The sequence below is a fragment of the Neovison vison genome, chromosome 3 (genome assembly GCF_020171115.1).
Source record: "Neovison vison isolate M4711 chromosome 3, ASM_NN_V1, whole genome shotgun sequence".
Lineage (NCBI taxonomy): Eukaryota > Metazoa > Chordata > Mammalia > Carnivora > Mustelidae > Neogale > Neogale vison.
The window spans coordinates 108,864,531-108,877,970 of record NC_058093.1 but is presented as its reverse complement, the minus strand read 5'-3'; the positions used below and the strand labels follow the sequence as shown (position 1 = coordinate 108,877,970).

Here is a 13,440-nt window from a genome sequence, read left to right as displayed (position 1 = left end):
CTTCTCGCAAGAACCCCAGAGTTGCAGCTTAGCATGAGTAAGCATGGTAATTGGAATGACCTTTAAAATGCATATGCCTCCTGTCACTTTCAGATTCTTGGGCTTTACCAAAGTGCCAGCTAAAATATCATTCCCACCTTTATACGGGTGTTTATTTTGGATGGGAAGACATGGACTTTTGTGTTTTTTTTTTTTTTCCCATTTTGCTAAGTGTAGGAGCAGCCTATATGATATTAGAAATGTGCTACTAGAAGGTTAAAGTAAACCCTTTAGCCATGGCAGCCAGGACAGTCTATGTGGAATCAGGATGAATTAAGGGGATGTTACTATGCCTAGCACACAGAGGAATTCCCAGCACACTCATATTTGGGGAAAATTTAGGAAATTTGTTTTCAGTTAAAAACCCAGATAGGAAGTTTCTTCCCACTAAGGAAAGCAGAATTTTCCAGGACTCATAACCTAGTCCCCACAGCAAACACTGATTTCAGCAGAAGACACACAGCCAGGACACTGAGATCAGAATCACTAGCCAGAGGTTTGTAAGAAGGATTGGAAAGGGCAAATCTCTGAGAAAAGTCATTGATCCAGATTGGTTCTGTTCGCAGAGTCTGAGAACAATGTCACCCACTTCCTCTCCTGACATAGGGTCTGCACCCCCTTAAAAACCAGATTTCCTCTCAGTCTCTCCTTGCACTCTGTGTATTCACTTTATACTGATCCTCCTATTTGGGAGCATGTATGATTATGTCCAAGACTATTTGGTTAATCTGCGTCTCTCCATGGAGCTTTCTGAAGTCAGGGGTAATCTACTCTGTTCAGCAAGTAAGTAAAATCTCAGCTCCTACCCAGGCCCTGGTCCAGCAGAGAGGTTCTAAATATAAGATATGAATGAATGAATGAATGAATGAATGGATGGATGAATGAATGAAGAGTGTATGAATGATTCACAATAGTAACAAACAGACTCCTGATCCAAGGATCCCAGGAAGACTGCAGCAGGGGAAACACCAGCAGCTATGTGTCATGCACAGCCTTGGATCTCCAGGGGGGAAAATGTGCTTGGCACATAGTAAACTCTCTGAAAAGACTTGCTGAATGAATGTGTGGGTCCCACAGGAAGATTAGCAGAGCATGGACAGTCTCTCAAGGAGCAGGAACAAGAAGTACACCAGAACTTTCTGGATAGTGTCATATTTTGTGTACTGTGTGTGTAAATGCCTATGCACATTTGTGCACCTGCAAATTCTGAAACTTGTTCATCTGATCTCATTTCAGAGTAGGAGGTTCTGTAATTCTCAACAAAATTTTCTGGTCAAATCTATAAACGTGGAGCTGCTAAACACCATCTGGGATTATTTTAACATTGAGGGCAGATAGTCCCTTATCAAATTATTATAGTGAAAATCTTGTTTTTCAATTTGGATAAAAGCAGGTAGCAAGATGATAATGACATTTTTTGTCATACTAAAGTTAATCATACTCTGGACACATGAAGTATTACATAAGTGCAAAGACTATAAAGTTTGATATGTTCATATTCTCTTGCATAACTCTCTGTTTTAGGTGTGTAACACTTCCCTTTGCATTTTCCAGATGTTGAGATAATCTCTGGCTTGGTCCACAGTATATCCCAATGTTAGGAGAGAAAGACCCTAGTAAGTCACATTGAAGTGGTCTGTTGAAGATGAAGCTAAACCTGGAGGGAAGACTTCAAATCTCTAACTTGAAGCAAGTGAAAACATTAATCACTTGTCCAAAAAATAAAATAGGCTATGGATGTAGGTAAATTATTCAGGAAAGTGTCATCATTTTTTGCTCGTATATGGGTTTTCTAAAATCTGGCCTGCTGAGATACATACAGACCCATCCATTTCTGTCTCTCTTGTTTTTAACTTTAAGAACTTTTATCTTCCTTCTAGCAGTCAGTCCTCACCACAAGTCCAAGAGGGAGGCAGTAAGATCACATTGCTTTCATTTAACACCCTCGAGAGATAAAGTGCATCTATTGTCCCTGTTTGACCATAGAGGAAACTGAGATAGGAAAAGGCTCAGTGACTTGTTGAGTCCAAAGTCAGGTTCAATGTAAACAGCAGGGGTTTCACCCCATGAAAAGCCGGAGTCAGATTCTGCCGTAAGGTAAATTCTTGAATTTACGCAAAAGTGGGTTTTCCTCATCCGCTGCTCAGGAAAGCCAACTTTCCCTTTTGTGATGGTTAGAGCAATGGCATATCATCATGGCAACAGTACACATTATGCAGGCAGCAGTGGAGCCAAACCCAGCCTTCAGAAGTCAGGTCACAGTAAAACCCAGGAGGCCAGATTCCAGTTCTGGGGACTTCCTGTGAGATATCTTAATGCAAGATAAAAATAACAGAGAACTGATTCTAAATGTAGGTTTTGCAGCAGAAACAGGTGGGCACATTTTATCACAGGTCACATCTGCTTTTTTCCCAATTAAAAACATGTTAACCTCCTTTTCTCTTCCAACTGTGCCCATAAACAGTGCTTCCGATGAGCCACCGATGCATGCTATTGGACTAGGGAAAAATAATGTTAAAGGTAACAAGGGCTCTGACTCAGTGGCCCCATGAGTGGACATCAATGTAAATGAGGAAAAAACCGAGTATGACATGGGCCACTTAAAAAGGCGCGCTCTTTGGAGAACGGGGGAAACAGATGGAAGGCCTTTATCAGAGTGCTGGGTGAGGCATAGTGATGTAATGATTGTGTGAAGGGAGCAAGAAAGAAAAATCTTTCTACTTATTAATTTAGAAATGCTTTCTGCACAGTTAAATATAAGCACTGCCTGCCAGAAGTCACTTGAGAATCTAAAATAGCCCTTTTTTCCCCCATGTTTTGATCCAGATCAAAAGTTTGCCTTGGTTTCTGTGTCATCTAAAACATCTGAATTTCTTAGCCAGTATGTCTCAGGAGAGATGCTCCAAGCACCTCCCGATTTGGAAAGACATTATCTTACTGCTCTCTGAAGGTGTGTACCTCACCTTAACCTCAGAACTATAGCTCTCAGAATGAATCCTTCCTCTTCGGACACACCTGTGACCATTCACCCAGCTCATGGTTCTGGCTTTGTTTCCTGCATCAATATTTCAGATTACTGGTTGGTGAGGGAACAGCCAGTCTCACCACCTTCCGATGGGACAGAAGGAAGTGCCACCTTTGGCTTTGTTGGCACTCTGTGTTTCCCATGAATCAAAGGTACTTCATGCACAAGTAGAGAAGTACCATTTCATCAAGACAGTGATCTGCTTTTCTTGTAAAAACAAGGGGTGAGAGAGATGAGTTTGGTAACAGAACACAGATGTACTCATTCACGGCCACTTATACAAATCAAAGCCAAGCTCCATATTTCTCCAATGTCCTTCTTTTCCCTCACTTTCAAAGAATTATAACATAGGTGAGAGGGAGAATGACCCACATTTAATAAGTAGTTGAATAAATCAGTATTTTCTAGATGAAAGGTGCTTAAAACAGATCCACTCAAAATCTGCCTCCTCAAGGCAATCATTCCGAGTAAGTTCTGAGGCTTCTCCCTTCCCTAACCAGGCCAAAGATATCAAGGTGGAGACTTTAAGCTCTTTGAGCATCTGTGTGCTTGTCACAAGGTTGTGGCAATTAGCTGCTAGGGTATAACACTTCAGACATCTTTGGGAGTCCATCTATTCCTGCAGAAATAAACCAGCTTCACGACTAGGACACAAGATGAAAGCACATCATTGTCTACTTTGCAATCCTGATGAAGAATATAGGATGCCTCCTAACTACAAAGTTAGAAGTGGTTAAGTGCAAGGAGAGGCCAAACCTCTTCAATGAGACTCATCGGTTTGTAGCCAGGCTCTGCCATGTACTCCCTGTGTTACCTTGGACAAGTTACTTAGTGTCACTCTGTCTCACTTTCATTCTGTACAACAAAGTTAATAATATTACCCACCTCATAGGGTTATTGTGAGGATAACACACACACATACACACAAACTCACACACGTAAAAATGTCTTGGTACGCAGTAAACATTTTTTAGGATTAACTATTAACATAGTCTGTTATTCAGATTTTAATGTGTTTTATTTGCTGCAAATTCCCTATGGCTTTGACTTTAAATTCTCTTATCCAGTGAAGCCAGTGCAGCTTTTCCCACACAGGCAAACAAACACCTAGCACCTCACCCTTTCTCAGTCCTAGCATCACGCACTCCACCCCACCTGAAACAGCCTTGCCTGACCTCCCTAAGCCCAGCCCACCCATCAAGCTCTTGAAGTCTTATTTCCTCAGTGACTTAATCTAAATGACTGAGCACATCTCACCTCTTTCTCTGGCCTTTCGGCACTAGGCCCTCTACCTCTCTATGGATTGAAGAATCACCAAAATCTGGATTTGAGTTCTGGCTCCACCAAATATGAAAAATGTGACCTTAGGCAGCTTACTGAACCTTCCTAAGCAGGGGTGGTTTTATCCCTAAAATAATAGTAATAGAGCAGCCCCATTATTCTCAAATCTGAATTTGCATCAGAATCTCTGGGTGGTGATGGGGGGGGTGCTTTTAAAACTCAGGTTGCTCCCCTTCCCCCAGTTTCTGATACAGAAGGTGTGGGCTGGGACATGAGAATATGTACATCTAACAAGTTGCCAGGTGCAGGTCTGGGAGCCGCACTTTGAGAACCACTCTTGTGGACTGCAGGACTGCAGAAAGAATTAAATGAAATACTTAGAGAATGTTTACTCAGTATCTATTATATAAACTATAACCTTTCTTTTCCTCCATGAAATCAACTTAAAATGATAAATAAAAACACCAGAAGTGCTCTTGTTTTGATGTTGGCTCCATCCCATGATTTAAAGGAGAACACCATATTGTAGCATTTCTCACTTTAGAGTTAGAAGCTCAGATTGTGTGGGCATTGGCCTTACAATGGCTTTTCTGGCACCCAATGGAAAGGCTTTCAATTTTAGAGAAGAACTAAAACATATGCATTACCATGAAATGTAATCTTTTTATATAGCCTACTGTTTTTAACAGACTCCTACACACAGAGTGGGTTTTTAGCATAAGTCTGTTTATGGGAGGTCATCCAAAATAATGCTTCTCCACCCTCAGTGTTTACAACACTCCAAACTCTGAACCAAGAAGGTAAGAATCTTGACCGGAGAGTTTAGCAGATGCTTTTCTTAAATGAATGTATGTTGGGGGAAAAGAAAGTGGTTAGGGAGTGAGAAGCCGTATTTCATAACTTATCTGGTGCAAGACATTTTAAAGCAGAGTTTCACATGTGATTTTCTCACTGGAACAAGCAAATCGTTTTGTTTTAAAAGGGTCAAAGCAAAAAAGTCTCCGTAGGATACAATAGCAAAGACCCAACTTCCATGCTGGCTTTGTCACACTCTGCTTAGACTCCCATTACCTTCTGTGCAAAACCAGAGCCAGATGATCTTTGAGGACGGTTCCTCAATACCATCACTCTGTGAGGAAGGGAGGCAGGAAATGTGACCCACGACCATGAAGACCCTTTGCCAGGCACCAGAAGACCAGATGAAATCAGTCTCTATCAGTCTTTATAAAGGTTTGGAGCAATATGCTTTGGAGGGTGGAGTCACTCTTAGTAGAATGGCACCACCACCCACAGGGTGTGAGGCTTAGGGAGAGGGAGAAAGATTGGAGCTGTAACTTCCAGCAGGCCAACAAGTCAACTGTCCCCCAGATAACAAAAAGACAAAGATGTTCGTTGGCAGCTGCAGGCATTCTAAGACCCACACTCCCTCCAAACCAAAATATCCCTTTGCTCAGGCACTACTGAAGATCCAACTGTTTTCATTTACATTCCCCCAAAATTTGTTTCTAAAGGTAAAAAGGGTGAGTGACAAGAACCAGGATAATCTGGAGGCAGATGGAATTCAATTGTGCCCACCCACCAATAGTGTCCCAGGGACTGATTTCAACACCCCCTTAGAGATGGACATTGAGACAGAGCTGCTGGAACTTTTCAGAGACCCGGTGAGATTCTGATCAGAAGGACAACTGCTTGGGTGTCCAGTGGGGGCAAGAGCCATCCCTCTTCCCCACACCTACACCACTTTTGTACAGAATCTACACAATACCTTGACCTTCAGGATCGGAGGTTTTAAGGGAGTAGTACTCAAAGTCTGTCCCAGGACCAGCCCACCAGCACTCTGGAATTTGTTAGAAATGAATATCCTCTGGCCCACCATAGTAAAATCAGAAACTCTAGGGATAGGGCCCAGTAATTTGGTTTTTAAGTATCCCTCCTATCATTCTGATGTAAACATGCTGGAATTTGCCTGCAAAACTTAATGAAGCACTCACTTCCAGGTTTATGTAAATTCAGGGTCCATAGGTACAGGAGCCAGGAAATGAGGACTGTCTTAAATTCTGTGCCCTTGGTATATCGATCACATGCTTTCCTCTTCCTATCCAGGCGCTGAGAAGCAATGCTTTAGGAGAATCCACAGACTGCAACCTTGGCACCCAAATTGATGGGCACCTTCCTAATGGTTGTTTGTTGGTAGCCCAGAGAGCATCTCTGTGGAAATCAAAGTGCAAAGTCCAAGTAACTGAACAGACTGACTTGAGGGCATGTATGAGGTATATGTATGGGGATCCATCCCAGAAACTATGGGGATTACCTGGCCATGTTGGGCTTGAGGAACTTCAAAAAGAGACCTGAGCCTTCTCCTTTCTAGAGAGCTAGAAAGCTGGAATCTAGAGAGCTAGCAAACCTTTGACTATGGAAATTGACCTGGAGAACATTTACTGAGTAGCTACTGTTTACTAGACATACAGCTATGAACCTGATTTCTCACACTGTCTCATTTAACTCTCACTGTGAATGTAACTTTTATGATCTTGGTTCTACAAAAGAAGACACAGAAACAAAAAGGTTAAATAATATGTATTGTATCTCAAGCTGGTAAGCAGTACACTGGGAATTAAACACATTCTATTACCTCTCAAATTTGCTGCCACCTGCCCAGAGATTAATGAATCCACCTAGGTGTGACTTCCACCTGCCCTCACCTCAGACAGTTTCCCTATTTGCTCCTCCAAGTTTGGCTTCACACCTTGGATCCGGTCTTCCAATCAAATCCGTAGACAACATTTGGTTATTTGCTTCTCCTGCCCTGGATTTTGAACTCAGCAGGACTGGCATGGCTCCTCCAAAGTGACTTGGTAGATCTTGCCACAAAAATCCTGGGGAGAGGCACTTCCTGACCTGGATCACCAGGATTTACTTCTCTCAGAAACCACCCACCTGGCACCACATGCCACTTTGAAGGTCCCCCTTCTAAACGAAATCTCATTAGGCACTCAGTGTTTACAAAGAATGAATATATTGATTATCCCTGGAAAACTTTTATATGGTTGGCAGAAGATGGGGTTGCTTGTGTAAGAGCCACAGACACACAAGGACTGCCATTTCCAGGTCAGTGCCTGCTGGGTGGAAGTACAAGGGAGCAAACCTGGTAGTGTTTAACTCTGAGTCACAAGTTCAATCCTGTGGCCATGGAAAAAGTGGCATATGTCTCCAGGTCTTAGTTTACCCTCTGTAAAAAATGGGGACACTGATGGCATTGTATCACCAGGGCTTCGGCAGCTCGTACCACATCTTACACTACCCAAGTATATACATAAGACTGCCTCACTCATTCCCTCAATCCCTGTCTATGAGGTTGAGTACCTGAGGGTATGATAAAGCCATTCATGGAATGAAGCATTTATTAAGGGTGACTTCACTCTATGTAGTTTAGAATATCATGTTTTGCCAAGAGGGTTGCAAGAGATAAGTACAGGGGTCTAGGGTGTGGAAAATGTGAGGTTGAAGATTCAGTTCACAGAGGACGGATAGTAGATGGACATCATATTTTAGAGGCTTAGAAAGACTATTCAAAGTGCATGGGGTCTGCTAGGAATGCTGTCTTGTCCCAAAGGTGACTCCTAAAAAGCTGCCCTTTCTCCTTCTCCTAACTCATTGTTGGACTGTCAGGTATTGGGCAGTTGTACAGATGGTGCATCCTAAAGCCAACCCTCTTTGCTGCCAGACTGGGGTGCAGGCCAATTACTCCACTTCCTTCATGGAAACCAATGAGAATGAAGACACTTCGGTCCAAAACCTATGGGATACAGCAAAGGCGGTCCTAAGGGGAAAATATATAGCCATCCACTTCCTTTCTTCCCTAAGATCAGAAGACTTGATAATTTGCCCATGATTGAAATGCAAATTGTTAGTTTAGATTCCTTAATCCCTGAGAAGGGATTCTCCCAGCTGTTACCAGCATTGTCTCATGGCTGGTTTGTGAATTTGCTCAGGCTGGGCAACAGAGGCACCCCCTCAAAGGCAAATGGCGTAAGGGACCCCCATTAGAGGAAGCTCTTGCAATTTTGGAATGTTTGTGTCTCTTCTATAAATGCTACCTTGGTTTTCCCACAGTGACTGACACTGAGCGCCTTAAAGGACACTGAGAAGGCAGACTCCCTCTGGCCAGCCAGGTCGGCTCACTCTGAGGGAGATCGAGGTCTGGGCAGGCAACCATAGAGAGGCCAGAAGGAGGCCTGGGTCTCTACAGGCAAAGATGAAGGGGCAGAAAATTGAGTCTGGGAGAGAAGAGACTCTTAGGTCAGATAAAATGCTAGTCTCCTTGGACTTTCCTGAATGGAGCACAGTTAAGAAAAAACACAGCCAAGAGAAAACACGCTCACGCACAGAACCAGGCTTCTCCATCCCAACCTCTTCCACCCCACCCTATCCCTCCAAGAGGCAAACTCTGTCTAAACAAAGACTTTGCATTTGCTCTTAAATCAAGTTCAATTAACTAACACATTAAAAATAAAACACACAACTTAGAACCCACCTGTTTTTCTAACTCTCATCCTCTCCAACAAATGTTAAATATAAGTTCAAGAAACAATCAAGCAAAGCCTTTTACCACAGTATCCCCTTCTGTTAGAGGCGCTGTCTGGTAAATCAAGACAAACGTACCATTTACTCACTAAACTAAACACAATCCCTTATTATACAATTAACCAAAACACAATTGTATGTAATACAATTATACAGACCACAATTACACAAAAGTAATGATGCAGTATAGATGGCAATGACTTTCATGTAATCGAAAATAATGAGAGCATCCTTGATTAGAAATTAAGGTATCATAAGAGATCCCTATTGATAAATGTTCCCTCTATTGAACTCCACTTTGCAAAAGGCTCTGCTGGCTGATGAAGTTGGACGCTTCCCCTCGTTGTTAATAAAGACTATAGGGGTGGCAACCATTCTGTGTAGTATCTTTTATTCTGAGATCTCTAAGCTAGCACATTTTAATGAAGCACACATTTTATTACCCACTTTTCCAGCTGGTCAAATAGAAAAAAAGAAAAAAAAAAATGAAGCAGAAGAGCCAGGAAGTCTGTGTGATTTGCTGAGGATCCCATGTGTCGTGGTATTAACAGAGAAACGTGTACATAAAGCTCCATCAAATTATATTGGTCATTCCGAGCATCAGCGGAGACTATAACCTGCAGAGCTGATTTCTGTGCTGCTCAGAAGAGGCACCTGCTACTTCTCATCATTGCTCCCCTAGACAGGGGCAGTTACCTTCCCAGCATGGGCTGGTTCTCTTCCAATCCATCCTTCTTACTTTTTCCTGAGTACTCTTTATAGGAAGCAAGTTTCATAGCTTCCTTCCTGATTCTCACCTAGCACATGAGGCCACATCCCACAGGCACACAAATTTCTTCATAGTGGCTACTGGCCCCCATCTCTAACCATATTCACACTACGTACTCCACTACAATGACCACCTTACACCCCCACCAACCTATATTTTGTTGACTCTAAGTCACTCTTCATTGTAAGACATACCATTATTTTATATGCCACTAAGAAAGAAATGCTGATTGAATGATGATACACCATCAGTTATAAAATGCATCCCAACATTAGAGATCTTAAAATGAAAAATTGGCACGTTGAATTGATGAAATACTTGCCAGCCATGATTTCTCCTACTTCTCTGTCATTTTTGACACTGCGTCCAGAGAACCCATCTTATCCCAGCACCTCCTCTCACTCCTCAGCCAAGTCTTATTGGTTCCTTAAGATCCAGCTCAGCACCACTTCCTAAAACCCTTTTTGACCTCATTCTTCACAAGGTCAGACTGAGTTGTAGCTGCCATATGTCCCACAAATAAGGGGGAACTTCATGGGTGTCTACTGTACTTTATCCTAATGGCTAATTTATTCCCCAATGAAACATGAGCAGAGAACCCTGTATCACCAACTCATAGGCAAGCACTAGACACATATTATTCACCCATTTAATAAGTGCTATTTTGACAGGAATGAGCAAAATTGTGAGAATGAAAGAAGTAAGCACTAGAGATAAAACGTGGAGAGCATGATAAACCTGGTTGAAAATTCAGAATCTTTAACTTCCAGCAGGTCTTTCAACCTAGAAACTTTAAATACAAGAGGAGTCAGAGCCCAGAAAAAAATAAAGAGAGAAACCAAGCTTCTGCTAGATTTGTGGGTTGCAGAGTATAAGTGTGGATTCTCTCTGTCTGCTGCCTAGTCTCTTCTGGACCAAAGAAGCAGTGGGTTAGGGGTAGCAACAGCAAAGGTCAACCACCCCAGGAATCACCCCTGGCACCATCTGAACCTCTGGTCTAGCCCCTGAGGGCCTGATGCTCACCTTCCCCCATTAGAAGGGACGCTCACTGCAATAGAGAATAAAAATGGTTTAAGAGAAAAGTAATCCCTCCCTCCTTTATGCTTTACTCATAACTTCAAACTAATCAAATGTTGTTTATGCATAAAATTTTAATCCTGTCACAAATTTGTATTTTGATTTAATTTGCATATCCCATTTACTGCAAGTCAACAGGAAGAGAGACTCAACTAATTTAAACCATTTTTCTCTGGGCCTGAAATCCTTTCAGAAATATTTTCCATTAGGCGACTCAATTATGTCTAATGTGGCTAATGTCAGTGGATTAGAATTTTGCTTAAAGAAACTCATATTTAGAACAGTGAGAATGGGAAGGGGGTGGGAGAACAGAGAAGAGACAATAATTACCTGTCTTTGATGCTACACAGATCAATGTGTAAATCACTAAAATTCCCCAGGGAACCTTGCTGAACTGAAATGAGGTCCTTGGGCTGGTTATCAATAAAGATGAGCCTCATGCAGCCTTGGAAAGCCTTAATGGGATTTAAACATTGGGAATCGGTGAGATTGTCGGGGCACCCTGTGGGACAGAGAAAAAAAATGAAGAAGAATACTGAAATGATCAGTCATTGCTTTGGCGACCTATTGATGGAGGACCTGGAGGTCTAATTATTTGGGGGCTTTTTCATTCACAGCAGTGCACGCATTTTTGTTGTAAATCCTAGCATTCTCAGAGAAGGAATTGGTACAAAATGGGGCATACCCAATCGCTGTACAGAACAGAAAACAAAATATGTTAAAGGGAATACCACTACTTTAACATTTATCTCATTCCTATTTCTTTTTGCCTATCAGTAAGCTACCCACCATTCTGTTGCATGGTATACTTCACTCACCCCAAGGAGGCAACACATTATCACTTCTTGGGAATGTTGGTTCTGTCTCAAAACATGCTCTAAATGCACAATTCAATTCTGAATTACACTTTCAAAAGAAATTACGCTTTAGGTAAGGATGGTGGCAGAGTAATTGTCTGGTTAATTGTTAGCATTAACAGGCTTAGTTCCTGAGAAAGGTACACATAGGAACGTAACTGGAATTTTGAAGAGTTGTGCAAAGCAAATCCAAGAGCCAAAAGAACCAGGGGTTTAAATGCACATAGTTACAGGGCTGTAATAGCACACGTGAAAGGTTAACACTGTACCTTTTTAAAGAGTGTTCTTAAAAAAAAAAAAAAATCCATTACACTGATTTAGCATAGCTAGCAACTAGGGCATACCTGCTTCTCATTAAGACAGGTACAGAGGAACGTAGGTATGCGAGTGCTTGTGATCTTTATAAATTCCATCCTGATGGTTTTAATAGGTTCAGAGCATATGGGAATGCAAGCTTGAAAACATGGCAATAACCCATAAATAATTGGGAATTATTTCAGCCATTTCTAATAGACAGTCACTGTTGGGCAGAAGCCCAGCAGCTGGCTAACAGCTTACAGGCACACTATAAAGTGAAGAGAGATGCTACAAGTTCTAATTGAAACTGTAGAGAGAATTTATGTAAGCTGACTATTATTACCCAAACTCATTTTTCACCTTCCTTAAGTTTACAGTCTACGTGTGGGGCGCTTCTTTAAATACTGTTTAAATCACAGATAAACCTTCCCCTTCTAAACCCAGTGCCCTCTAAACTTGGGGAAGGTAAACATTTTCCTTTTGAGACATTTCAGATGCCATCATTATCGAACACTGTTTTCTCCAGAAATAAGTACAAGAATGCTTCTCTCTCTTTGTTGGGAAAACAATGAATGTGATGCAAAAATGATGCAGTCTGTAAAATGTATCTTTGGGGCCCCCAAGAGCCCTTCTTTGGTAGCCTTTATGCTACATTCGCTAGCATCCTCTTGCTGTCCCAAACTGGTGGTTTGTAGACACCGCAGACTTAGGGGTGAGTTCTAATATTTGCACAAATGATTTCATTTCAACAAACCCCAGTCTTATTATCTGTGAAATGGGGCTAAAATTGCCTACCTCACAAAGTTACCCCATGAATTAAATGAGGTAAGACCCATAAACCATGTACAGTGAATGGAAGTTCTCTCTTCTTGGAGAAATCCATTGTCCTTGCATACATGGAGAAGATTTAGAATGGAGGACAGAGGCCCTTCCTGGGGTCTTAAAATCAAGCCACAAAAGTATTGCTCTATGCTTCATTTCTTCCAGGATGTCCAGATGCATATGTTACATTTGTGCAATGCCCATTTGTATTTCAAGGCTTAACCACATGTCATCACATGAGAGAAGTGATTTGTAAATTCTATTTGAGAGACTGTACTTTATAATTTTCCACAATACTTCCCTTCAGTTTCCTAACAGAAAAAGAATTAGCAACCTGAGAACTGGTCCAGTCCATGCCATATCTGCAAAAGTCAAAGCCAGTTTGTCCATTCCTTGCCGTGTTGGGAGAACTGTTCTATACACATACACCCTGCCCTTACTGCAGTCTTCCAGTAATTTGGCTCTGCTTCCCCATGTCCTCGAAAAAGAAGTTCAGGGGCCATCAGTGTCTCGCTCAAGGTCAGACAGAGACTGAGATTACTCTCAGTGACTGTTTCTCTAATGCAAACAGATGACTAGGAAATTAGATACTAATATTTTTCATGAAAGAAATGCCTTAAAAAAACTAAATACAAATGCACACGCACCCATAAAAATGCAGTAAATTCCTACTTATATATTTTTCATCC

General features: G+C 41.8%; 1 protein-coding gene across 2 annotated transcripts in view; it reads right to left on the bottom strand.

The window, feature by feature from the left end:
* The window catches only part of CNTNAP5 (contactin associated protein family member 5), an 858,994-nt gene that overhangs the window by 369,405 nt on the left and 476,149 nt on the right, over nucleotides 1–13,440 (bottom strand). For both annotated transcript variants that reach the window (XM_044242676.1, XM_044242675.1), the window contains one exon: nucleotides 11,106–11,277. In XM_044242676.1, coding sequence (XP_044098611.1) covers nucleotides 11,106–11,277 — 172 coding nt within the window. The remainder of the gene's footprint in view (nucleotides 1–11,105; nucleotides 11,278–13,440) is intronic.